The sequence below is a fragment of the Pseudophryne corroboree genome, chromosome 2, assembly GCF_028390025.1.
Source record: "Pseudophryne corroboree isolate aPseCor3 chromosome 2, aPseCor3.hap2, whole genome shotgun sequence".
Taxonomy (NCBI): Eukaryota; Metazoa; Chordata; class Amphibia; order Anura; family Myobatrachidae; genus Pseudophryne; species Pseudophryne corroboree.
This window is the reverse complement of record NC_086445.1, coordinates 239,454,902-239,479,987: the sequence shown is the minus strand read 5'-3', so window position 1 is coordinate 239,479,987 and position 25,086 is coordinate 239,454,902. Positions and strand designations below refer to the sequence as shown.

Sequence of the window (25,086 nt, the reverse complement as noted above, 5' to 3'; positions counted from 1 at the left end):
CATCAGGACTTTCACACGTATGCTGGAGACGGAGGGTAACTGTGGTACAGCTTACACTGGATACCCCAACATGTCTAGACAGGAGATGATGGCACTAAAGGACTTGTCAAGCAGGACTGATATAGTGATCCGGAAAGCGGATAAATGGGGGGCCACAGTGGTGCAGGATTTGGGTGACCATGTTAAGGAATGTGAGCGCCAACTAAACGACACTTCAGTTTATAAGAGGTTGACTAAAGATCCCACCATGGAGTTCAAGAAGGAGTTGGACTCTTTGCTGAAAGAAGCCTTTGAACGGGGGACCATTACTACACAAGTGCTCAAAGCTCTCACGGTTGATTTCCCCATAGCACCATTGTTCTACACGGTCCCCAAGGTCCATAAAACCTTGCATGACCCTCCTGGCCGTCCTATCGTGTCGGCCAGAGGCTCTTTATATCATCCCATCTCCATCTTCCTGGATGCGTATCTTAACCCCTGTGTGCAATTAATACCGTCCTACCTTAAAGATACTACGGCCTTACTCCTCCAGCTGCAGGATCTAGGTCCCTTACCTGAGGGGCTGATCCTATGCAGCGCTGACGTCTCTAGCCTCTATACTTGCATTCCGCACAATGCAGGTATGGAGGCAGTGAGGTCATTGATTGAGAACAACCCTAACTACAAAGGGCCAGAGGTTGCGTTCTTTTTGTCCCTTTTGGATAAAATACTCAGTAGAAATTTCTTTGTCTTTAATGGTAAATTCTGGTTGCAGCTCGCAGGGTGTGCGATGTGCGAATGCATTTATGTACCAGCTTGAAGTCCAGATGTTCTCCATAGACCCTGAGGTATCTATGCATGTCTTCTACTACAGGCGCTATATTGATGACTTGCTCATCTTATGGCAGGGCCCTAGGGACAAACTTATTTCTCTCCTGGATAATCACAACAAATCTTGTCACCCAGTACAATTTACGTATGCTATCCACACAGATGCTATCAATTCTCTTGATGTGACCATAACCAACAAGGAGGATCGGCTGATTACCTCTTTGTATGTAAAAACAACAGATAGGAATACTGTATTGAAGTACCAGAGTTTTCACCCAGCTCCCCTACTTAGGGGACTACCGTACTCACAATTCTTGCGAGTACGGAGGATTACATCTGACCCAGAGGAGACATGCAGGGCATTAGACACGATGAAGCACAGATTTGTGGAAAGGGGCTATCCGATAGGGGACCTTGAGGCGTCTAAAAGACGTGTTCTGGACATGACCCGTCAACAGGTTTTGGAATCTAGCCACGTCCGCAAACAACGCAATAGGGAAGTATTTCCCTGGGTCAATAAACACACTACCGTGAGCAAACAAATAGTAAAAAAAGCCAAACAGATGTGGCCCATAATACAAACGGATGGGGCCATGTCCTCCATGGCGAATACAGCTTTACTGCCGAGCCATACTAGAGGGAGGAACATTGGCGACCGTATAGTAAAATTAGACATCACTGATATGGCCATTAACAGGGAATCTCATTTCCTACGAGCCAAAAATGGTTGTTACCGTTGTTTGGGATGTGCGACATGCAATACATTGATAGTAGGAACTTCCTTTAATCATCCATCTACGGGTTGCAAAAATAAGATTTTACTCACCGGTAAATCTATTTCTCGTAGTCCGTAGTGGATGCTGGGGACTCCGTAAGGACCATGGGGAATAGACGGCTCCGCAGGAGACTGGGCACATCTAAAGAAAGATTTAGGACTATCTGGTGTGCACTGGCTCCTCCCCCTATGACCCTCCTCCAAGCCTCAGTTAGGAACTGTGCCCGGAAGAGCTGACACAATAAGGAAGGATTTTGAATCCCGGGTAAGACTCATACCAGCCACACCAATCACACCATATAACACGTGATAGGAACCCCGGTTAACAGTATGATAACAATTGGAGCCTCTGAAGAGATGGCTCACAACAAAACCCGATTTTTGTAACAATAACTATGTACAAGTATTGCAGACAATCCGCACTTGGGACGGGCGCCCAGCATCCACTACGGACTACGAGAAATAGATTTACCGGTGAGTAAAATCTTATTTTCTCTGACGTCCTAGTGGATGCTGGGGACTCCGTAAGGACCATGGGGATTATACCAAAGCTCCCAAACGGGCGGGAGAGTGCGGATGACTCTGCAGCACCGAATGAGAGAATTCCAGGTCCTCCTCAGCCAGGGTATCAAATTTGTAGAATTTTGCAAACGTGTTTGCCCCCGACCAAGTAGCTGCTCGGCAAAGTTGTAAAGCCGAAACCCCTCGGGCAGCCGCCCAAGATGAGCCCACCTTCCGTGTGGAATGGGCTTTTACAGATTTAGGCTGCGGTAAGCCTACCGCAGAATGCGCCAACTGAATAGTGCTACAAATCCAGCGCGCAATAGACTGCTTAGAAGCAGGAGCACCCAGCTTGGTGGGTGCATACAGGATAAACAGCGAGTCAGTCTTTCTGACTCCAGCCGTCCTGGAAATATAAATTTTTTAGGGCCCTGACTACGTCCAGCAACTTGGAATCCTCCAAGTCACTAGTAGCCGCAGGCACCACAATAGGTTGGTTCAAGTGAAAAGCTGAGACCACCTTTGGGAGAAACTGAGGACGAGTCCTCAATTCTGCCCTATCCATATGGAAAATCAGATAAGGGCTTTTACAAGACAAAGCCGCCAATTCTGAAACCCGCCTGACCGACGCCAAGGCCAACAGCATGACCACTTTCCACGTGAGATATTTTAAATCCACAGTCTTAAGTGGTTCGAACCAATGTGATTTCAGGAATGCCAAAACCACATTGAGATCCCAAGGTGCCACTGGGGGCACAAAAGGAGGCTGAATATGCAGAACTCCTTTGACAAAAGTCTGAACTTCGGGCAGTGAAGCCAGTTCTTTTTGGAAGAAAATCGACAGAGCCGAAATCTGGACCTTTATGGACCCCAATTTGAGGCCCAACGTCACCCCTGCTTGCAGGAAGTGCAGGAATCGACCCAGTTGAAATTCCTCCGTCGGGGCCGTCATGGCCTCACACCAAGCAACATATTTTCGCCAAATGCGGTGATAATGTTTTGCGGTGACATCCTTCCTGGCTTTGATCAGGGTAGGGATGACTTCCTCCGGAATACCCTTTTCCTTCAGGATCCCGTGTTCAACCGCCATGCCGTCAAACGCAGCCGCGGTAAGTCTTGGAACAGACAGGGTCCCTGCTGCAGCAGGTCTTGTCTGAGCGGCAGAGGCCAGGGGTCCTCTGTAAGCATCTCTTGAAGTTCCGGGTACCAAGCTCTTCTTGGCCAATCCGGAACCACGAGTATGGTTTTCACTCCTCGCCTTCTTATTATTCCCAGTACCTTGGGTATGAGAGGTAGAGGAGGAAACACATAAACCGACTGGTACACCCATGGTGTCACTAGAGCGTCCACCGCTATCGCCTGAGGGTCTCTTGACCGGGCGCAATATCTTTTCAACTTCTTGTTGAGGCGGGACGCCATCATGTCTACCTGTGGTTTTTCCCACCGGTTGACCAGCATTTGGAAAACTTCTGCTTCTGCTTCCCAGTTGTCCACTCCCGGAATGAACACTGCCGTCAGTGCTAACACATGATTCTCTGCCCATCTGAGAATCCTTGTGGCTTCTGCCATCGCCCTCCTGCTTCTTGTGCCGCCCTGTCTGTTTACATGGGCGACCGCCGTGATGTTGTCTGACTGGATCAGTACCGGCTGGTTTTGAAGCAGGGGTCTTGCCTGGCTTAGGGCATTGTAAATGGCCCTTAACTCCAGGATATTTATGTGAAGAGAAATCTCCTGATTTGACCACAGTCCCTGGAAATTTCTTCCCTTTGTGACTGCCCCCCAGCCCCGAAGGCTGGCATCCGTGGTCACCAGGACCCAGTCCTGTATTCCGAATCTGCGGCCCCCTAGTAGATGAGCCCTCTGCAGCCACCACAGCAGCGACACCCTGGTTCTGGCCGATAGGGTTATCCGCTGTTGCATCTGGAGATGGGACCCGGACCATTTGTCCAACAGGTCCCACTGGAACGTTCTTGCGTGGAACCTTCCGAATGGAATTGCTTCGTACGAAGCTACCATTTTTCCCAGGACTCGTGTGCATTGATGTACCGACACTTTTCCTGGTTTTAGGATGTCTCTGACCAGAGATGACAATTCCTCGGCTTTTTCCAGTGGAAGAAACACTCTTTTCTGGTCTGTGTCCAGAATCATTCCCAGGAACAGAAGACGTGTCGTCGGGACCAGCTGTGACTTTGGAATGTTTAGAATCCAGCCGTGCTGTTGTAGCACTTCCTGAGAAAGTGCCACCCTCCCTATCAACTGTTCTTTGGACCTCGCCTTTATCAGGAGATCGTCCAAGTACGGGATAATTAAAACTCCCTTCTTGCGAAGGAGTATCATCATTTCGGCCATTACCTTGGTAAAGACCCTCGGTGCCGTGGATAACCCAAACGGCAGCGTCTGGAACTGATAGTGACAGTCCTGTACCACAAATCTGAGGTACTCCTGGTGCGGAGGGTAAATGGGGACATGCAGGTACGCATCCTTGATGTCCAGGATACCATGTAAGCCCCCTCCTCCAGGCTCGCAATAACCGCCCTGAGCGATTCCATCTTGAACTTGAACCTTTTGATATAAGTGTTCAAGGCTTTTAAATTTAAGATGGGTCTCACCGAACCGTCCGGTTTCGGTACCACAAACATTGTGGAGTAGTAACCCTTTCCATGTTGAAGGAGGGGTACCTTGACGATCACTTTCTGTGAATACAGTTTTTGAATAGCCACCAACACTGCCTCCCTGGCAGAGGGAGTTGCCGGCAAGGCAGATTTTAGGAAACGGCGGGGGGGAGACGTCTCGAATTCCAGCCTGTACCCCTGAGATACTACTTGAAGGACCCAGGGATCCACTTGTGAGAGAGCCCACTGTGTGCTGAAAAACCTGAGACGCGCCCCCACCGTTCCCGATTCCGCCTGAGCAGCCCCAGCGTCATGCTGTGGACTTACCGGACGCAGGAGAGGACTTCTGCTCCTGGGAACTAGCTGTGCGCTGCAGCTTTTTCCCCCTTCCTCTGCCCCTCGGCAGAAAGAATGAGCCTCTAGCCCGCTTATTTTTCAGGGGCCGAAAGGACTGTACCTGATAATACGGTGCTTTCTTTTGCTGTGGGGTAGCCTGTGGCAAAAAAGTCGATTTCCCAGCAGTAGCTGTGGAAACGAGGTCTGAAAGACCTTCCCCAAAAAATTCCACCCCTTTATAGGGTAAAACTTCCATGTGCCGCTTGGAGTCGGCATCACCTGACCATTGCCTAGTCCATAACCCCCGTCTGGCGGCAATGGACATAGCGCTTATTTTTGATGCCAGCCGGCAAATATCCCTCTGTGCATCACGCATGTATAAGACCGCGTCTTTAATATGGTCAATCGTTAGCAAAATATTGTCCCTATCCATGGTATCAATGTTTTCCGACAGGGAGTCTGACCACGCAGCAGCAGCACTGCACATCCAAGCTGATGCAATAGCGGGTCTCAATATAATGCCCGTGTGTGTGTATATAGCTTTTAGGGTACTTTCCTGCTTTCTATCAGCAGGTTCTTTTAGGGCGGCCGTATCCGGAGACGGTAGTGCCACCTTCTTTGATAAGCGTGTCAGCGCTTTATCTACCCTAGGGGGAGTTTCCCAGCGTGACCTATCCTCTGGCGGAAAAGGGTACGCAGCCATTAACCATTTAGAAATGATCAATTTCTTATCTGGGGAAGACCACGCTTCCTCACACACCTCATTTAATTCGTCAGATGCAGGAAAAACTACTGGTAGTTTTTTCTCACCAAACATAATACCCTTTTTTGTGGTACCTGGGGTATCATCAGAAATGTGTAATACATTTTTCATAGCCTCAATCATATAACGGGTGGATCTATTGGAGGGTATACTCGTCTCATCATCGTCGACACTGGAGTCGGTATCCGTGTCGACATCTGTATCTGTCATCTGAGGTAGCGGGCGTTTTATAGCCCCTGATGACATTTGAGACGCTTGGACAGGCACAAGCTGAGTAGCCGGCTGTCCTATGTCATCAAACCTTTTATGTAAGGAGCTGACACTGTCACGTAATTCCTTCCATAAGTCCATCCACACTGGTGTCGACCCCGCAGGGGGTGACATCACATTCACAGGCATTTGCTCCGCCTCCACATCATTATCCTCATCATACATGTCGACACAGCAGTACTGACACACAGCAGACACACAGGGAATGCTCTTACAGAGGACAGGACCCCACAAAGCCCTTTGGGGAGACAGAGGGAGAGTATGCCAGCACACACCAGGGCGCTATATAACACAGGGATATCACTATACAGAGTGTTTTCCCCTATAGCTGCCTATATATTATATATATATATATATACTGCGCCCAAATTGTGCCCCCCCTCTCTTTTCCACCCTTTCTGTAGTGCAGGACTGCAGGGGAGAGCCAGGGAGCTTCCTTCCAGCGAAGCTGTGAGGGAATAATGGCGCCAGTGTGCTGAGGGAGTTGGCTCCGCCCCTTTTTCGTCGGGCTTTCTCCCGCTATTTTATCGTTTCTGGCAGGGGTTAATATACACCTATATAGCCTCTGGGGCTATATATGGTGTTAGTTTTGCCAGCCAAGGTGTTATTATTGCTGCTCAGGGCGCCCCCCCCCAGCGCCCTGCACCCATCAGTGACCGCAGTGTGTGGTGTGCATGAGGAGCAATGGCGCACAGCTGCAGTGCTGTGCGCTACCTTGGAGAAGACAGAAGTCTTCAGCCGCCGATTTTCCGGACCACCTTCTTGTTTCTGGCTCTGTAAGGGGGACGGCGGCGCGGCTCCGGGAACGGACGACGAGGTCGAGTCCTGTGTACGATCCCTCTGGAGCTAATGGTGTCCAGTAGCCTAAGAAGCCCAAGCTACCACCACTTAGGTAGGTTCGCTTCTTCTCCCCTTAGTCCCTCGTTGCAGTGAGCCTGTTGCCAGCAGGTCTCACTGAAAATAAAAAACCTAAACTATACTTTCTTCTAGGAGCTCAGGAGAGCCCCTAGTGTGCATCCAGCTCAGCCGGGCACAGAAATCTAACTGGGGCTTGGAGGAGGGTCATAGGGGGAGGAGCCAGTGCACACCAGATAGTCCTAAATCTTTCTTTAGATGTGCCCAGTCTCCTGCAGAGCCGTCTATTCCCCATGGTCCTTACGGAGTCCCCAGCATCCACTAGGACGTCAGAGAAATTCCCATTAAACACCGATTGACATGTACCACGACCCATGTGGTGTATCTTCTCACGTGCCCCTGTGGTCTTGCATATGTTGGCAAGACCATTAGGCAGTTTCGTGAGAGAATGGCTCTCCATAGGAGTGCCATAAAGAAGGCCTTTGAAAATAAGGAAAGTGAACAACCCTTTGCTCGGCACTGTATGCTAATGGGCCATAGGGTAGCTAGTATTAGAGCCATCCTTATAGATCATGTTCCCCGCACATTAAGGGGTGGAAATAGGGATAGGACATTATTACAAAAAGAATCCAGGTGGATTTATAAACTGGGAACACTGTCACCCGGTGGTCTCAACGAGAATCTGGGATTACAGTGTTTCCTCTAAAATAACAACCATCCCTTTCAGTATCCATCATTTATTCCCTATAATGTTTCAGGTACCTCTCCCATGTTTTCATATTGTAGGTTTATTGTTCAAGCCCATATAGGCTTATATCAGTGCTGCTACAGTTTCTCATGACTTGTATGTACATTTTTGTTTTTGTTTTTACCAGTTGTTTTTTTGTATCAGTATATGTCAGTTCACTGATTGTCATTTGTCCCCACTGCACTCCCGTAGGTGACCGAGCGGAGTTTTCGTTTGGTTGCCCTGGTTACTCGCCTGCGACGTCACTGGAGGGCGACGCGGAAGTGTGGCCGGACGGATTGGCGGGCGGCGGCGCCGTGGAGCAGGTGAGTATGATCTGCATTAATGTTAGTCTTGTTCTCCCTATATAAGTATTGTTTTGTGTTGTTTGTGGCTTGTCTGGCCCTGAGGACGGGGTTTGGTCCCCGAAACATGTTGGCCTTATTAAAGTAATTTTTCATTACGCTGTGAAGTCTGCATTGAGTGCCGCCCACATCACCATAGCTGATTACCTGGGACTTCGTGTCACTGACCGGGAGGGCACCTCAGCTGCTGTTGTTATTTGGAGTGGAGTGCCGGGCTGTCCCTGTTTGTTCTATATATATATATATATATATATATATATATATATATAAACTATACATATATATAATGTGATCTCACTTCTATGATCTCATGGTTGAACCCCTACAATGGCATCTTGGACTGTTCAGCGATGATGACATACGCGAGAGAACATAGTTAATATATGAGATATTTGATTGTTATTTACAAAATGTAAATTCAATATGAGCTTTCCATGGGTGATATGAATATTTTGGATTACAGTATGTCATTTTCTCACCTCTGTCCATCCACTGTACAGAGAGATACGCCCCACCGCTGAGGGCTGACCTTGGCGAGCTGAGGAATGTAGTTAGCCACCTAAAGTAAAAAGAATGAGAAACTAAAGTGAATTAATTGGGGGGGAAAAAAAGTATTCAAACAATACAAGCAAAATGAACCAAAACATAGCTTATGGCAAAAACAATCTTTTACACTATTGCTATAAGAACAAAATAATGAAAAACATTTGTTTTTGTATGGGGCACGGTTATTGAGCAATGTAGCAGGCTAACATTTCTCTGCCTGTTTTATTGATTTTATATCTCTGCGTGGAGGCTCAATGTTGGCCAATCACAGATACAGCGGCAGAACCACTGCCCAATTTGGCAAAAGGACCTGTTATTGCAGTCGTAAGGTGACTTCATGGGTAGGCTGTTAGTGATTATCTCCAATGTATCAGACACTAATCTCTTTGATTTCAAATCAATTATCATAAGGCATCTTTCTTGCTTTAAGACTGCAGTTTCCACTATTGGGCCCAGGGTCAGACTGGCCCACAGGGGTACAGGGGAAACCCCGGTGCCCCACCACCCCTACCTGGAGGCCCACCCCCTCTTTGAAAGGTTAGGTTCAAGACTGTCCACTTGAATTTTACATTATACATATGTTACATTGGGGCAGATGTATTAACCTGGAGAAGGCATAAGGAAGTGATAACCAGTGATATGTGCAAGGTGATAAATGCACCAGCCAATCAGCTCCTAATTGTTAATTTACATATTGGAGCTGATTGGCTGGTTCGTTTATCACCTTGCACATATCACTGGTTTATCACTTCCTTATGCCTTCTCCAGGTTAATACTTCTGCACCATTATACTGCACAGGACTGTGGTGTATTTTCTACAGTGCATTGCTGTTATTAATCTGGTACATTATCACGCATGCGCTAACAGTATTTACTATATATTTTTTATCAAGGGGCCCACTGACCACACCCCTAAACATGGACCCCTACCACTGCATACCTCCCAACTGTCCCGATTTTCGCGGGACAGTCCTGTTTTCTGGGCACTGTCCCGCTGTCCCACCCGCGGGCCGCAGTGTCCCGCGGTGGGGGGGGGGGGGGGGGGCAGTTGGGAGGCTCCGTCTCTCGCTGCTCTGCTCAGCAGAGCAGCGGTAAATAGACGCTGTGCGCATGCGCACAGCGTCTATTCAGTGCAGACAGAGGGAGAGGAGGCATGCCAGCGGCTCACAGAGCGCTGGGCATGCCCACTCAGTGACAAAAACGGGGCGTGGCTCGCAAGCGCAAAGCCACACCCATTTTACATAGGCCACACCCCCTCTTCAGGTAGGGTAAAAGTTGGGAGGTATGCCACTGTATTCCCCTGGTGGGCCCTTCATGCCACAGTCCGACCCTGATAGGGCCAATTGCCCCGCTTTACTGTGTTGCAATGTCTGTGACTATTTCACAACAGCTAGGTCTCAATTTATATCTCCTGTGCCAATCATGCATGTAGCTGTCTATCTAGTCTATAGACACACTATTAGTATGATAGTGATATTGAAATATAACATTTAAATTAATGAAATTGATGATATATGGATAGCACATTAATTATTAATTTTTAAATACGGAGCACTTGATTTAGAGTTGCACATAAATGTACTTTGAGATGAAAAAATGCTTCTTAGTGCTGAATGTACATACTACTTACTTATACAATCATCTCAAATTATCTTGGACTTGTGGCCCTGTGCGCCCCTTGAGGTCATTCGGGGATGTTAACATACAAGTGTTCAGTAAATAAGCCATTGTACAAACAATGGATTATTTGATTTACACAGATCATAATATGTGTTTACTACAAGGCATAAAGTTTGCATCTACAGTACGTAAATTAGGTACAGAATTTGAAGATGAGAATGATGATTGACAGATCTGTGCTCCGGGATCATCTATATCAGTGGTTCTCAAACTGGTCCTCAGGACGCCACACAGTTCAGGCGCGCACGCAGGGGGGGTTTCCGAGTACCTAGAAACCCCCCCAAAGCTGCCGATCTATCGAACTGCTGTTTGACGGTTTTTTGTTTCTTTTTATATTGCAGCAGTCAGTGTCTCCCTCTGCGTGGCCGCACACTGAGAGAGCTGGCAGCTGCATGTAGGGGGAGCTGCAGCTCCTCAGTCTCAGGCTGAGATGCGCAGTGTGTGTTCTCCCTGCCAGCAGCCAGCCCACGGGACTAACTGTGAGAGATCTCCAGTGGCGCAGTCAGCGGGAACCAGGAGGTTGATCACGGTAATTGCTGAGTACTGTAGTGGTCCAAAGTACTATGTGACAGATGCGGCCATATCAGTGCGGGAACCGAGGGGCGGGGATGTGCGCCGCCGGCTCTGCATGATGCGGCTATCGGACGCCGCCAGCGGCCAGCATGAGTGCGGGAACCGGGCGGGGGGAGGGGAGATAAATTATGCGGGCACTGATGTTTTATAATAAATGCTGAGCTCTGACACATGAGTGAGCGTGTCCCTGTCTGTCTATGGGTAGTGGTGGGGGGAATGATGATGCTTGCTGTGTGTGCTGCCTGTTGTCTGTGTGTATGTAGGAGGGTGGGGGGGACAGAGGAATGGTTACGCTTCCCAGTATGGAGGTTCTAAATCCAAGTGGGAGAAGTGACCCTCTGACGTCACTAGGGAAGGAGACACGTCACCAGGCGGAGGAGCTACGGCCAAACAGGGTAACCGAAAAGTACCCTCGTGGGCTCGCTTCGCTCGTCACCGGGTTACTAAAGGTAATAGTTGGTGGCATGGATAGTAGAGGAACTATCCCGCTTGCCTAGCTCCTCCCCCTTGTGTCGTGGCTTGTCCCCCTGATGTAAAAGGTCCCTTAGTCCACTTGGATCTAGCATCTACCTTATTATCAATTAACTAGCTCACCACAGGCGATGGCAATCATACATTACCAGGAAAGTCCAGGAACAGAGCATTTTCTCCCTCATGGAGAGGGTCAGGTAGGCAAGTATGAACTAGACGCTAGAGAGGACTTTTGCTGGGCGGTGCGCGATGACGTCATCGCGCACCGCTCAGCATTTCAGCGGCGCTACTACTGTACAGGGGGCGTAACTGACTACGCCCCCTGTATGAAGTCACGCCCCGATGTCCTGCCCGGGGCGCAAAAAGGGCTCGAAGCGGCCCTGCAAGCACCCCTAGGGATGAGGCAGCAGCACTGAGTATTTCAGCAGATAGCATAACTCTGAAATGCCTGAAGCAGTTTACACCAAACTTGGTACGCATATGACTTTCACTGTGGAAACAAACACTGTGGGGGTTAGACACCCCTAGCACCCCTAGTGGTGGGACAGCAGCACAAAGTATGTCAGCAGACAGCATAACTGTGGAAGGCCTGGAGCACTTTACACCAAACTTGGCACACATCTGATTTATAATCTGCACATGGTTTTGCCCAACTGCTAAAAAATGTCCTGCTGCGATCAACTTGGAACATACTTGCCTAGCTGACCCTCTCCATGAGGGAGAAAATGCTCTGTTCCTGGACTTTCCTGGTGATGTATGATTGCCATCACCTGTGGTGAAACACCTTTCTTATCAATTAACTAGCTCACCACAGGTGATGGCAATCATACATTACCAGGAAAGTCCAGGAACAGAGCATTTTCTCCCTCATGGAGGGGGTCAGGTAGGCAAGTATGACTTGGAATTACCCCCCATGTGCACTGCAGTTGTGGCAGATATAACATTTGCAGAGAGAGTTAGATTTGGGTGGGTTATATTGTTTCTGTGCAGGGTAAATACTGGCTGCTTTATTTTTACACTGCAATTTAGATTTCAGTTTGAACACACCCCACCCAAATCTAACTCTCTCTGCACAGTTCGATTTGACCACCTGGTCTCAAACACTGATATATTTAATCAAGGGCGCTTCAAGAGAGGAGTAGGCCTGTATAAAGACTCTGTCCGGACCCAGTGGCGTCACAAGGTAGGTGCGCCCGCCCGGTGTGGTCCGCACCCGGGTGTGACGCATGGAAGGGGTGACATCAAACTGTCTCCCAGCGCTGTCAGCTCCTCCACAGTGACAGGAGCCAGGTGCTGCAGCGTGAAAGTCTGCTACAGCACCCCGCTCCTGTCAGAGAAGAGGAGCTGACAGCGCTGGGAGACAGTCTCCGGGGCAGCCCAGAACAGCACAGCATCTCCGGAGAAGCTGAGCACGCCCCCAGAGTGACGATCCTGTGAGGCCATGCCCCTTTATTTGTGGCCAAACCCATGTTTTGCCGCAAGCGCACCTCCGGCGCAATGGCATATCAAGGGTGCGAACGGGGTGTCACCACACCCGGTGACGTCTTTGTCTGGACCCCCTCAACTCTAGTCGACTGTGCTATAGAATCTGGGCACAAGGGTTACTAGGGAACCCTAGTGCTGTCCCAGAGTCTAGTGCGCATGCGCAGGTCTTTGGAAAAATGGCGATTCGAAATGCCAGGAAAATTTCTGCCACACCATTTTCCTGGTGACTTCTGCAGCACTACTGCAGACGACGTGGGACTCTTTAAGGTATTGAAAACAAAAACTAAATTACAAAGACAAAAAAAGTATTGAAAACAATGGGTGCAGAGTGCGTGGTGTGGGCCCCCCTGGACCTCGGGGTCCCGTGGGCTCCTCACAAACTGCACCCATTGTAAATACATCAGTGCCCTTAATACATGGACTGTTAGGGTGCCTTGGGGTCTAAGTTTGGGAAACCCTGGTGTAGTATGTAAATTGACACTACTGAAACCATTGTGTTTCTGTCCTCTCAAGATGGACATGTACCAAATGGCAGAGAAAACTTGCTTATCTGAAATGATTCTACTTAAAAAAATTCTGTCTTAGCTGCATAGAATATGGCCTGAGTCCTCCAAGTTCTGTTGAAGACAGTGTGGTCTAGAGCAGTGGCGTAACTACTGCCCCCGCAGCCCTCGCGGTGGCTTGGGGGCGAGGGGCTGCGGGGGCGCCACTGATTTAGCGCAGATTGACATGCGGACTAGCGTCCGCATGTCAATCTGCTCCTGCTAACCCTCCCTGCTGTGTTGGAGGGACACGGAGGGCACAGCGCGCGCCTCTCCTGTGTCCCTCCTGCATCATCTCCGGCGGCCGCGGGTCTAATAAACGAAGTGCCGTTCGTGAGCTCTGATTGGCTCACGAACCGGCACTTCGTTTATTAGACCCGCGGCCGCCGGAGATGATGCAGGAGGGACACAGGAGAGGCGCGCGCTGTGCCCTCTGTGTCCCTCCAACACAAACCAGCGGGGGAGCGGAGGAGGGGGCATATATGGCACTGGGGGGGAATATCTGGCACTGGGGGCATATGTGGCACTGGGGCGGGTGGGGAAATCTGGCACTGGGAGCATATCTGGCACTGGGGGCATATGTGGCACGGGGGGGGGGGGGGAATCTGGCACTGGGAGCATATCTGGCACTGGGGGGGGGGAATATCTGGCACTGGGGGCATATGTGGCACTGGGGTGAATATCTGGCACTGGGGGCATATGTGGCACTGGGGGGAATATCTGGCACCGGGGGCATATGTGGCACTGGGGGGGGGGGGAATCTGGCACTGGGAGCATATCTGGCACTGGGGGGGAATATCTGGCACTGGGGGGGGGGTATCTGGCACTGGGGCATATGTGGCACTGAGAGGGAATGGGGGTATCTGGCACTGGGAGCATATCTGGCACTGGGGGGGGAATATCTGGCACTGGGGGCATATGTGGCACTGGGAGCATATCTGGCACTGGGGGGGGGGATATCTGGCACTGGGGGCATATGTGGCACTGGGGGGGGGGGGATCTGGCACTGGGAGCATATCTGGCACTGAGGGGGAATATCTGGCACTGGGGGGGGATATCTGGCACTGGGGGCATATGTGGCACTGAGGGGGAATATCTGGCACTGGAGGCATATGTGGCACTGGGGGGGGGGGTATATGTGTACCTGGCACATAGGGGGGGGGCTATATTGTGCACTGGGGTCATGTGAGTACCTGGCACCGTGGGGTAATATCTGGCACTGGGGACATATGTGGCACTGGGAGCACAGCCCTAGCAACAAGCACTACCCCCTAGCAACGAGCATGACACCCAGTGCATGATACCCCTGGCAACGAGCATGACACCCTGAGCATGAAAACCCCTGGCACCGTGCATGGAACCAAGAGCATGAAACCCCTGGCAACGAGCATGACACCCAGTGCATGAAACCCCTGGCAACGAGCATGACACCCAGTGCATGAAACCCCTGGCAACGAGCAGGTAATTTAAAAGTAATTAGAAGCCTTACTGTACGACTTAATGTGTAATGGGCATTACGGTGTGTGGCATAATGTATCACGGACATTGCGGTGTGTGTCATAATGTGTCACAGGCATTACGGTGTGTGGCATACTATATCACGGGCATTGTGGTATGTGGTATAATGTCTCAGGGTCATTGCAGTGTGGCATAATGTATAACGGGCATTGCGGTGTGTGGCATAGGGTATAACGGGCATTGCGGTATGTGTCAGGCATTACGGTGTGTTGTATACTATATCACGGGCATTGTGGTATGTGGTATAATGTATCAGGGGCATTGCAGAGTGTAGCATAATGTATAACGGGCATTGCGATTCCTGTCATAATGTGTCGGGGGCATTACGGTGTGTTGTATACTATATCACGGGCATTGTGGTATGTGGTATAATGTATCAGGGGCATTGCAGTGTGTAGCATAATGTATAACGGGCATTGCGATTCCTGTCATAATGTGTCGGGGGCATTACTGTGTGTGGCATAATGTGTCGGGGGCATTATGGTGTGTGCATATTGTGTCATGTGCATTATTGTGTGTGGCATAATGTCTAAGGGCCATTGCAGTATGTGGCATAATGTATACTGGGCATTACTATAAGGAGGAAAAATTACAAATAATGTAAGGGGCATGAATCAGGATTATTTTTCTTTCCCGTGGTGGCTAACGTCTGGGCGTGCAGGTTGGAAAACTGGGGTATAACGTAGTCTTTTCCTGCAATGCCACGCCCCTTTATGTGAAGCCACGCCCATCCCAACGAAGCCACACCCCCTATTTTGCGGCGCGCACGCCTTCGCCGCGCGCACATTTATCCCTTTAATAGTGCCAATTATGGGGGATGGGGGGGCGCCGAAGAATTTTTTGGCTTGAGGGAGAAAAATTTCTAGTTACGCCACTGGTCTAGAGGGTACGTTAAATCATACTTTTCATCCTGCCCAAAAATTAGTTTCTTATGGAATGAGGTCTTTAAATTGATTAATCAGGTTAATGATGAGACCCTTCCTCAACTCCCTGAAATTGCTATTTCTCTAACGTCCTAGTGGATGCTGGGGACTCCGTAAGGACCATGGGGAATAGACGGGCTCCGCAGGAGACTGGGCACTCTAAAGAAAGATTTAGTACTACCTGGTGTGCACTGGCTCCTCCCTCTATGCCCCTCCTCCAGACCTCAGTTAGAATCTGTGCCCGGCCAGAGCTGGGTGCTTTTAGTGAGCTCTCCTGAGCTTGCTAATAAGAAAGTATTTTAGTTAGGTTTTTATTATTTTCAGAGAGCTTCTGCTGGCAGCAGACTCTCTGCTACGTGGGACTGAGCGGAGAGAAGCAAACCTACTAACTGCGGCTAGGTTGCGCTTCTTAGGCTACTGGACACCATTAGCTCCAGAGGGATCGAACACAGGACCTGACCTTGTCGTCCGTTCCCGGAGCCGCGCCGCCGTCCCCCTCGCAGAGCCAGAAGTCAGAAGCCGGCAGAAGCAAGAAGACATCGAAATTGGCGGCAGAAGACTCCTGTCTTCACATGAGGTAGCGCACAGCACTGCAGCTGTGCGCCATTGCGCCCACACTACCCACACACTCCAGTCACTGTAGGGTGCAGGGCGCAGGGGGGGGGGGGGGGCGCCCTGGGCAGCAATTAGGATACCTCTTGGCAAAAAGACACATATATACAGCTGGGCACTGTATATATGTACGAACCCCCGCCATTTTATTACACAGACCCGGGACTGAAGCCCGCCGCTGAGGGGGCGGGGCCTTCTTCCTCAGCACTAACCAGCGCCATTTTCTCTTCACAGCTCCGCTGAGAGGAAGCTCCCCAGGCTCTTCCCTGCAGTATCAAGGTAGAAAAAGGGTAAAAAGAGAGGGGGGGCACATAAATTTAGGCGCAAAATTATCATAAACAGCAGCTACTGGGTAAACACTAAGTTACTGTGTAATCCCTGGGTTATATAGCGCTGGGGTGTGTGCTGGCATACTCTCTCTCTGTCTCTCCAAAAGGCCTTGTGGGGTCCTGTCCTCAATTAGAGCATTCCCTGTGTGTGTGCGGTGTGTCGGTACGTTTGTGTCGACATGTTTGACGAGGACGGTTACGTGGAGGCAGAACAAGTGCAAGTGACTGTGGTGTCGCCGCCGACGGCGCCGACACCTGATTGGATGGATATGTGGAAGGTGTTAAATGATAATGTAAGCTCCTTGCATAAAAGATTGGATAATCAGTCAGGGTCTCAACCCGTGTCTGATTCTGCAGCTCAGAGGCCGTCAGGGTCTCAAAAGCGCCCACTATCCCTGTTGGTTGACACAGATGTCGACACGGATTCTGACTCCAGTGTCGATGACGATGAGGCAAAGTTGCAGCCTAAAATGACTAAAGCCATCCGATACATGATTATAGCAATGAAGGATGTATTGCACATACCGGAGGAAAACCCTGTCCCTGACAAAAGGGTATATATGTATGGGGAGAAAAAGCAAGAGGTGACTTTTCCCCCTTCACATGAGTTAAATGAATTATGTGAAAAAGCATGGGATTCCCCCGATAAGAAAGTGCTGATTTCCAAAAGGTTACTTATGGCGTACCCTTTCCCGCCAACGGACAGGATGCGCTGGGAATCCTCCCCTAGGGTAGATAAAGCTCTGACACGCTTATCTAAAAAGGTGGCCCTGCCGTCACAGGATACGGCCGCCCTAAAGGATCCTGCAGATAGGAAGCAGGAAAGTATCCTGAAGTCTGTTTATACACACTCAGGTACTATACTGAGGCCGGCTATTGCGTCGGCCTGGATGTGTAGTGCTGTAGCAGCATGGACAGATAATCTGTCTGAGGAAATGGATATCTTAGACAAGGACACCATTTTACTGACCCTGGGGCATATAAAAGACGCTGTCCTATATATGAGGGATGCCCAGAGGGACATTTGCCTACTGGGCTCTAGAATAAATGCAATGTCAATTTCTGCCAGAAGGGTCCTGTGGACTCGGCAATGGACAGGTGATGCCGACTCCAAAAAGCACATGGAGGTGTTACCTTACAAGGGTGAGGAATTGTTTGGGGACGGTCTCTCGGACCTAGTTTCCACAGCTACGGCTGGGAAGTCAAACTTTTTGCCATATATTCCCTCACAGCCTAAGAAAGCACCGTATTACCAAATGCAGTCCTTTCGATCACAGAGAAGCAAGAAGGTCAGAGGTGCGTCCTTTCTGGCCAGAGGCAGGGGTAGAGGAAAGAAGCTGCACAACACAGCTAGTTCCCAGGAACAGAAGTCCTCCCTGGCTTCCACTAAATCCACCGCATGACGCTGGGGCTCCACAGGAGCCAGGAGTGGTGGGGGCGCGTCTCCGAAATTTCAGCCACCAGTGGGTTCGCTCACAGGTGGATCCCTGGGCTATACAGATTGTGTCTCAGGGATACAAGCTGGAATTCGAAGTGATGCCCCCTCACCGTTACCTCAAATCGGCCCTGCCAGCTTCCCCCATAGAAAGGGAAGTAGTGTTAGCGGCAATTCACAAGTTATATCTCCAGCAGGTGGTGGTAAAGGTTCCCCTCCTTCAACAAGGAAGAGGATACTATTCCACGATGTTTGTGGTACCGAAACCGGACGGTTCGGTCAGACCCATATTGAATTTAAAATCCCTGAACATTTATCTGAAAAGATTCAAGTTCAAAATGGAATCGCTCAGAGCGGTCATTGCAAGCCTGGAAGAGGGGGATTTTATGGTGTCTCTGGACATCAAGGATGCGTACTTGCATGTCCCCATTTATCCACCTCATCAGGAGTACCTCAGGTTTGTGGTACAGGACTGTCATTACCAATTCCAGACGTTGCCGTTTGGCCTGTCCACGGCACCGAGAATATTTACCAAGGTGATGGCGGAAATGATGGTGCTCCTTCGGAAGCAAGGGGTTACGATTATCCCATACTTGGACGATCTCCTCATAAAGGCGAGGTCCAGGGAGCGGTTGCTGATCAGCGTAGCACTCTCTCAGGAAGTGTTGCAACAGCACGGCTGGATTCTGAATATTCCAAAGTCGCAGCTGATTCCTACGACGCGTCTGCCCTTCTTGGGCATGATTCTGGACACAAACCAGAAAAGGGTGTTTCTCCCGGAGGAGAAGGCTCAGGACCTCGTGACTCTGGTCAGAGGCCTCCTAAAACCAAAACAGGTATCGGTGCATCACTGCACGCGTGTCCTGGGAAAGATGGTGGCGTCATACGAAGCCATTCCCTTCGGCAGGTTCCATGCGAGGATCTTTCAGTGGGATCTGTTGGACAAGTGGTCCGGATCGCATCTTCAGATGCATCGGCTGATCACCCTGTCCCCCAGGGCCAGGGTGTCTCTTCTGTGGTGGCTGCAAAGTGCTCACCTCCTCGAGGGCCGCAGGTTCGGCATACAGGACTGGGTCCTGGTGACCACGGATGCAAGCCTCCGAGGATGGGGGGCAGTCACTCAAGGCAGAAACTTCCAGGGGCTCTGGTCAAGTCAGGAGACTTGTCTGCACATCAATATCCTGGAACTAAGGACCGTATACAACGCCCTGAGTCAAGCGGAGCCTCTGCTTCGAAACCAACCAGTGCTGATTCAGTCAGACAACATCACGGCAGTGGCCCATGTAAACCGCCAGGGCGGCACAAGAAGCAGGGTGGCAATGGCAGAACCCACCAGGATTCTTCGTTGGGCGGAGAATCACGTACTAGCACTGTCAGCAGTGTTCATTCCGGGAGTGGACAACTGGGAAGCAGACTTCCTCAGCAGGCACGACCTCCACCCGGGAGAGTGGGGACTTCCTCAAGGAGTCTTCACGCAGATCACAAATCGATGGGAACGGCCACAGGTGGACATGATGGCGTCCCGTCTCAACAAAAAGCTAAAAAGATATTGCGCCAGGTCAAGGGACCCTCAGGCGATAGCTGTGGACGCACTAGTAACACCGTGGGTGTTCCAGTCGGTCTATGTGTTTCCTCATCTTCCTCTCATACCAAAGGTGCTGAGAATTGTAAGAAAAAGAGGAGTGAGAACAATACTCATTGTTCCGGATTGGCCAAGAAGGACTTGGTACCCGGAATTGCAAGAAATGCTCGCAGAGGACCCGTGGCCTCTGCCTCTCAGACAGGACCTGTTACAACAAGGGCCCTGTCTGTTCCAAGACTTACCGCGGCTGCGTTTGACGGCATGGCGGTTGAACGCCGGATCCTAGCGGAAAAAGGCATTCCGGATGAAGTTATTCCTACGCTGATAAAGGAAGGATGTGACAGCAAAGCATTATTACCGTATATGGCGAAAATATGTTGCTTGGTGTGAGGCCAGGAAGGCCCCTACAGGGGAATTCCAGCTGGGTCGATTCCTGCACTTCCTACAGTCAGGAGTGACTATGGGCCTGAAATTAGGGTCCATAAAGGTCCAGATTTCGGCCCTATCCATTTTCTTCCAAAAAGAACTGGCTTCACTGCCTGAGGTTCAGACGTTTGTTAAGGGAGTGCTGCATATTCAGCCCCCTTTTGTGCCACCAGTGGCACCTTGGGATCTTAACGTGGTGTTGAGTTTCCTGAAATCCCACTGGTGTGAGCCACTTAAGACCGTGGAGCTAAAGTATCTCACGTGGAAAGTGGTCATGCTGTTGGCCTTAGCTTCGGCTAGGCGTGTGTCAGAATTGGCGGCTTTGTCATGTAAAAGCCCCTATCTGGTTTTCCATATGGATAGGGCAGAATTGCGGACTCGTCCGCAATTTCTGCCAAAGGTGGTGTCATCCTTTCATTTGAACCAAACTATTGTGGTGCCTGCGGCTACTGGTGACTTGGAGGATTCCAAGTTGCTTGACGTAGTCCGGGCTTTGAAGATTTAGTTGACCAGAACGGCTGGAGTCAGGAAGACTGACTCGCTGTTTGTCCTGTATGCATCCAACAAGCTGGGTGCTCCTGCTTCAAAGCAAACTATTGCTCGCTGGATCTGTGGCACGATTCAGCAGGCTCATTCTGCAGCTGGGTTGCCGCATCCAAAATCAGTGAAAGCCCATTCCACGAGAAAGGTGGGCTCTTCTTGGGCGGTTGCCCGAGGGGTCTCGGCATTACAGCTTTGCCGAGCTGCTACTTGGTCGGGTTCAAACACATTTGCAAAGTTCTACAAGTTTGATACCCTGGCTGAGGAGGACCTTGAGTTTGCCCATTCGGTGCTGCAGAGTCATCCGCACTCTCCCGCCCGTTTGGGAGCTTTGCTATAATCCCCGTGGTCCTTACGGAGTCCCCAGCATCCACTAGGACGTTAGAGAAAATAAGATTTTACTCACCGGTAAATCTATTTCTCGTAGTCCGTAGTGGACGCTGGGCGCCCGTCCCAAGTGCGGACTTTCTGCAATACGTGTATATAGTTATTGCTTACTAAAGGGTTATATTATGTGGCATCAGTTGAGTGATGCTTGTTTGTTGTTCATACTGTTAACTGGGTAAGTTTATCACGAGTTATACGGTGTGATTGGTGTGGCTGGTATGAGTCTTACCCTGGATTCCAAAATCCTTTCCTTGTAATGTCAGCTCTTCCGGGCACAGTTTCCTTAACTGAGGTCTGTAGGAGGGGCATAGAGGAGCCAGTGCACACCAGGTAGTACTAAATCTTTCTTTAGAGTGCCCAGTCTCCTGCGGAGCCCGTCTATTCCCCATGGTCCTTACGGAGTCCCCAGCCCCCACTACGGACTACGAGAAATAGATTTACCGGTGAGTAAAATCTAATTTTTACTCCCCCCCCCCCTCCTCTCTGTTCAAGCCCATAACAAATAGATTATAGGACATATATTTATAGCTACAAGCAGTGTCGGACTGGGGCATGAATGGCCTACCAGGAGAATGCAGTGGTAGGGGCCCACCACATTGGTTTACATAACCATTAGAGACTGCATGGGCTGGGGCCCTTGATAAATTTACTGTACAGTCAATATTGCTAGTGCATGCATGATAATGTAGCAGATTAATAACAGCAATGCATGGCAGTAAATACACCATAGTCCTGTGCATTTTAATGGAACATATGTATAATTCAAGTGCACAGTCTGGAACCTCTTCCCTAGAGGAAGAAGTGGGGGGCCCAGGCAGTAGGGCCCACCCGTGGTTTCCCCTGTACTCCTGTGGGCCAGTCCGACCCTGGCTACAAGAGCTGCTGTAGCCCAGTATTGGAAACGAACGGATCCCCCTCGTTTGTGATTTCAAACATCCAGTGTAGTTTCGAAGTGGAAACTATTAGGTTTAAATACTCTATGGTCGCCTCTTCCTCATTGATTGGTCGGTCTAATATGCTACTTATGTGGCTCCGACTGATATCTCAGGCTAATGTACCCTTAGTACAACACCTCTCTTTAACCAATGTCTTCTCTCATCTTATAAAACAGGTGATAACTTGGTCAAATCTGGGCTCTCGCTGGGCCACTCAAGGACATTTACAGAGTTATCCTTAAGCCACTCCTTTAATATCTTGGCTGTGTGCTTAGGGTCGTTGTCCTGCTGAAAGATGAACCGTCGCCCCAGTCTGAGGTCAAGAGCGCTCTGTAGCAGGTTTTCAACCAGGATGTTTCTGTACATTTCTGCATTCATCTTTATCTCTATCCTGACTAGTCTCCCAGTTCCTGCTGCTGAAAAATATCCCCACAGCATGATGCTGCCACCATTATGTTTTACTGTAGGGATGGCATTTATTTATTTATTTATTTATTTATTACCAGTTATTTATATAGGGCACACATATTCCGCAGCGCTTTACAGAGAATATTTGGCCATTCACATCAGTCCCTGCCCCAGCGGGTATAGTATATATGCATGCGCGAATTGAGTGGCGCAAGATATAAAAAAGCCCTGAGTAATTGCAGTATAACTATAGACACTGATGAAGCCGCTGACTGAACTTTAAGCGGAGAAACGCGTTTGTCATATCTACTACAAGGGAGAGTTGGATATCTGAATTAAGTGCCAGCCGGCCAGAGGCAGCTAATTACACGGAAAGGATTGGACATCTTACCTGTTATCCATCATACGGTGGACTCCGGATAAGGCTAGTTTTGGAGGCGACAGCCGGGAGAGGTATTTAAGCACGTGTAAAGCTGCAAAGTAATATGTGGATAAATATTCCTATGGTTTTGATGAGCGGGGACTATGAATGACTATAAAGCTGAAAGCATCATCTAATACCAGCATAAATATATGGGGAAACTCCGTTTGGAGACCGCTTTTTTAACCAATTGTGCACTCAAAGAACTGTTACTCGAAATATAAATGGAGGCTTGTTAAACAGCTACACAGGCACTAAATTACAACTGAGACACCAGTTACTATTGTATCAGATTGAGGAAAAAAGCTACTATTGTGACAATAGTGTTGGATGAGATTGTTCAGGTTAAGTGTTTAGCTGCACGTAATTCTGCATAGTTAGGAGTGTATAAATTCTCTGGTTGGCAACAAAAGATAGTAATATGGTATGAATTGTATATTATAATTATATCAATTAGTAATATTGTATAGTTTAAATTTTTTTTATATGGGTTATTAAAAAACTATTTTTAATGTGAATGTGCCAACGCTGTCCTTGTATTTTTGTATGTTGTTGTTCAGGCTGTGAACCTAGCCTTTTGGACACAGCAGCAGGCGTTTTCACAACAACAATAGCGCCGGATTTTGTGTGTATATATTTTTTAACTTGGTTTATGTTGCTGAAATTAAAAAGTACGTAAACACTTTCATAATGTGTCTACTACGCATCTTTGGGTTACTTGGTTGGTGTTCTAATGGACGTGTGACAACTAATTTTCCTTACGTTTTATCAAGTTTTTTTTTCTTATATTCCTTTTCTAATTTTTCTTTCCCCCTCTCTTTTTCTTTATTCCTTTGCGTATTATGTTTTACTTTTTTGTAACTCATTATAGATTATATGTAGTATTAATAATGAAAACTAACATTTGTTGCTACGTATTATCTGTAATGTAACATTTTTCTTCATCAATAAAAATATTTACGGAAAAAAAATACCCTAAGAGCTCTCCAGTTATTTGTAAAAAATAAAATAAAATATATTACACATAAATAAATATTAGACATAAATATTAGTATTACTGTTTAGAGCATATGTGCATATAAATAAGGGCGTACCCATACCAAAAGTTCTGAAAGTAAACCAATGTACAATTACTTCCATGTATAGACTTAAGTAGTGGTATAAGGCACTGCAAATGTGTTCCCATACGCTACAGCAGGGATGTATATCTGCGTACCAGAAAGGAGAGTTCCACAGCTTATTATCAATGCTAGTAAAATCCTGACTTACAGTATCTTAAGCAAACATAAATGAGCAGAGAAGATGATTCTGGGTCACACTTCTTTCTTTACATACAGTGCATCCGGAAAGTATTCACAGTGCTTCACTTTTGCCATATTTTGTTATGTTACAGCCTTATTCCAAAACGGAAGAAAAAGGGTTATGCAACTGCGCCTGAGAATGTATCACTAACAATGTCTAATTCACTGGGTCTATAAAATAACGTGACTGTATATCCCAAAAATAGAGAAGAAAATGTATTGCAATCTAATAATATACCAGAAATATCTGAATAAGCAAGAAAAGAATATAAATGAAATAAAATACAAAATATAATAAAGGAGAAAGAAAAAAAACTTATTTTTCGTGAAGAAGCAAAACGCTGTTTTCTAAAGTCCAAACTTGGTGCTGTGACGGAGCGTGGCGTCCCACCTCCTCGTTTTGCACCAAGAATGAAATCACTGTCTATATCTGCATGCAGTTGTAAACATTTGATACAGTCCCAGCCTGGTAATGCTCCAACTTAGTAAATAAGTCTGTTGTGGAAAAAAGTCTGTTTGAAGCAGAACAACTTAGAAGGGATCCTTGGTTCCAGCGGCGTGTACAGTGAACGGGGTACCCCTGGTGGATGAACGGGGGGAAAGGACTCAAAGGGATCGGTATGCTGATCGCTCTGGACCGGCCGCTCTTCTACCTCCGACTGTGCTGCCGGAAAGCGCCCGTTACTACAAACGCCGTCCGTCAGCCAGAACAGAGGGAAGCGGGCCTGTCTCTGTGGGGAAAGTGACACTAGCTTTCAGACCCAGCCGGGACTGTCAGCCGCACCACTCCCCCTATACAGAGCTGTTACCTGCGTCTCCTGAGGTGCTTCCCGGCGTCCGTCTCCACTTAGTTTCACTTTCGTTCCTGTGGCTCCTGGTGCTGAATCTTCTTCCTGGTTAGAGGGTTTGCGGTCACGTGACTCCGGGCTCGACTCTCTTTCCTGTGAACCCCCGGGGT

At 48.8% G+C, this 25,086-nt stretch overlaps 1 protein-coding gene and 1 long non-coding RNA gene across 8 annotated transcripts in view; one reads left to right on the top strand and one right to left on the bottom strand.

Moving 5' to 3' along the window:
- The window catches only part of GLS2 (glutaminase 2), a 285,083-nt gene that overhangs the window by 107,173 nt on the left and 152,824 nt on the right, over nt 1–25,086 (bottom strand). For all 6 annotated transcript variants that reach the window (XM_063952557.1, XM_063952563.1, XM_063952561.1 and 3 more), the window contains one exon: nt 8,494–8,573. In XM_063952557.1, the coding sequence (XP_063808627.1) occupies nt 8,494–8,573 (80 nt within the window). The remainder of the gene's footprint in view (nt 1–8,493; nt 8,574–25,086) is intronic.
- Nucleotides 1–25,086, top strand: part of LOC135012582 (uncharacterized) — a 101,695-nt gene that overhangs the window by 28,234 nt on the left and 48,375 nt on the right. The window contains exon 3 of one of the 2 annotated variants that reach the window (XR_010211524.1): nt 22,175–23,657. The exons of the other annotated variant lie outside the window; for it this stretch is intronic. This is a non-coding gene — a long non-coding RNA (uncharacterized LOC135012582). Of the gene's footprint in view, nt 1–22,174; nt 23,658–25,086 lie in introns of those variants that run through there. 2 annotated transcript variants of the gene reach the window in all.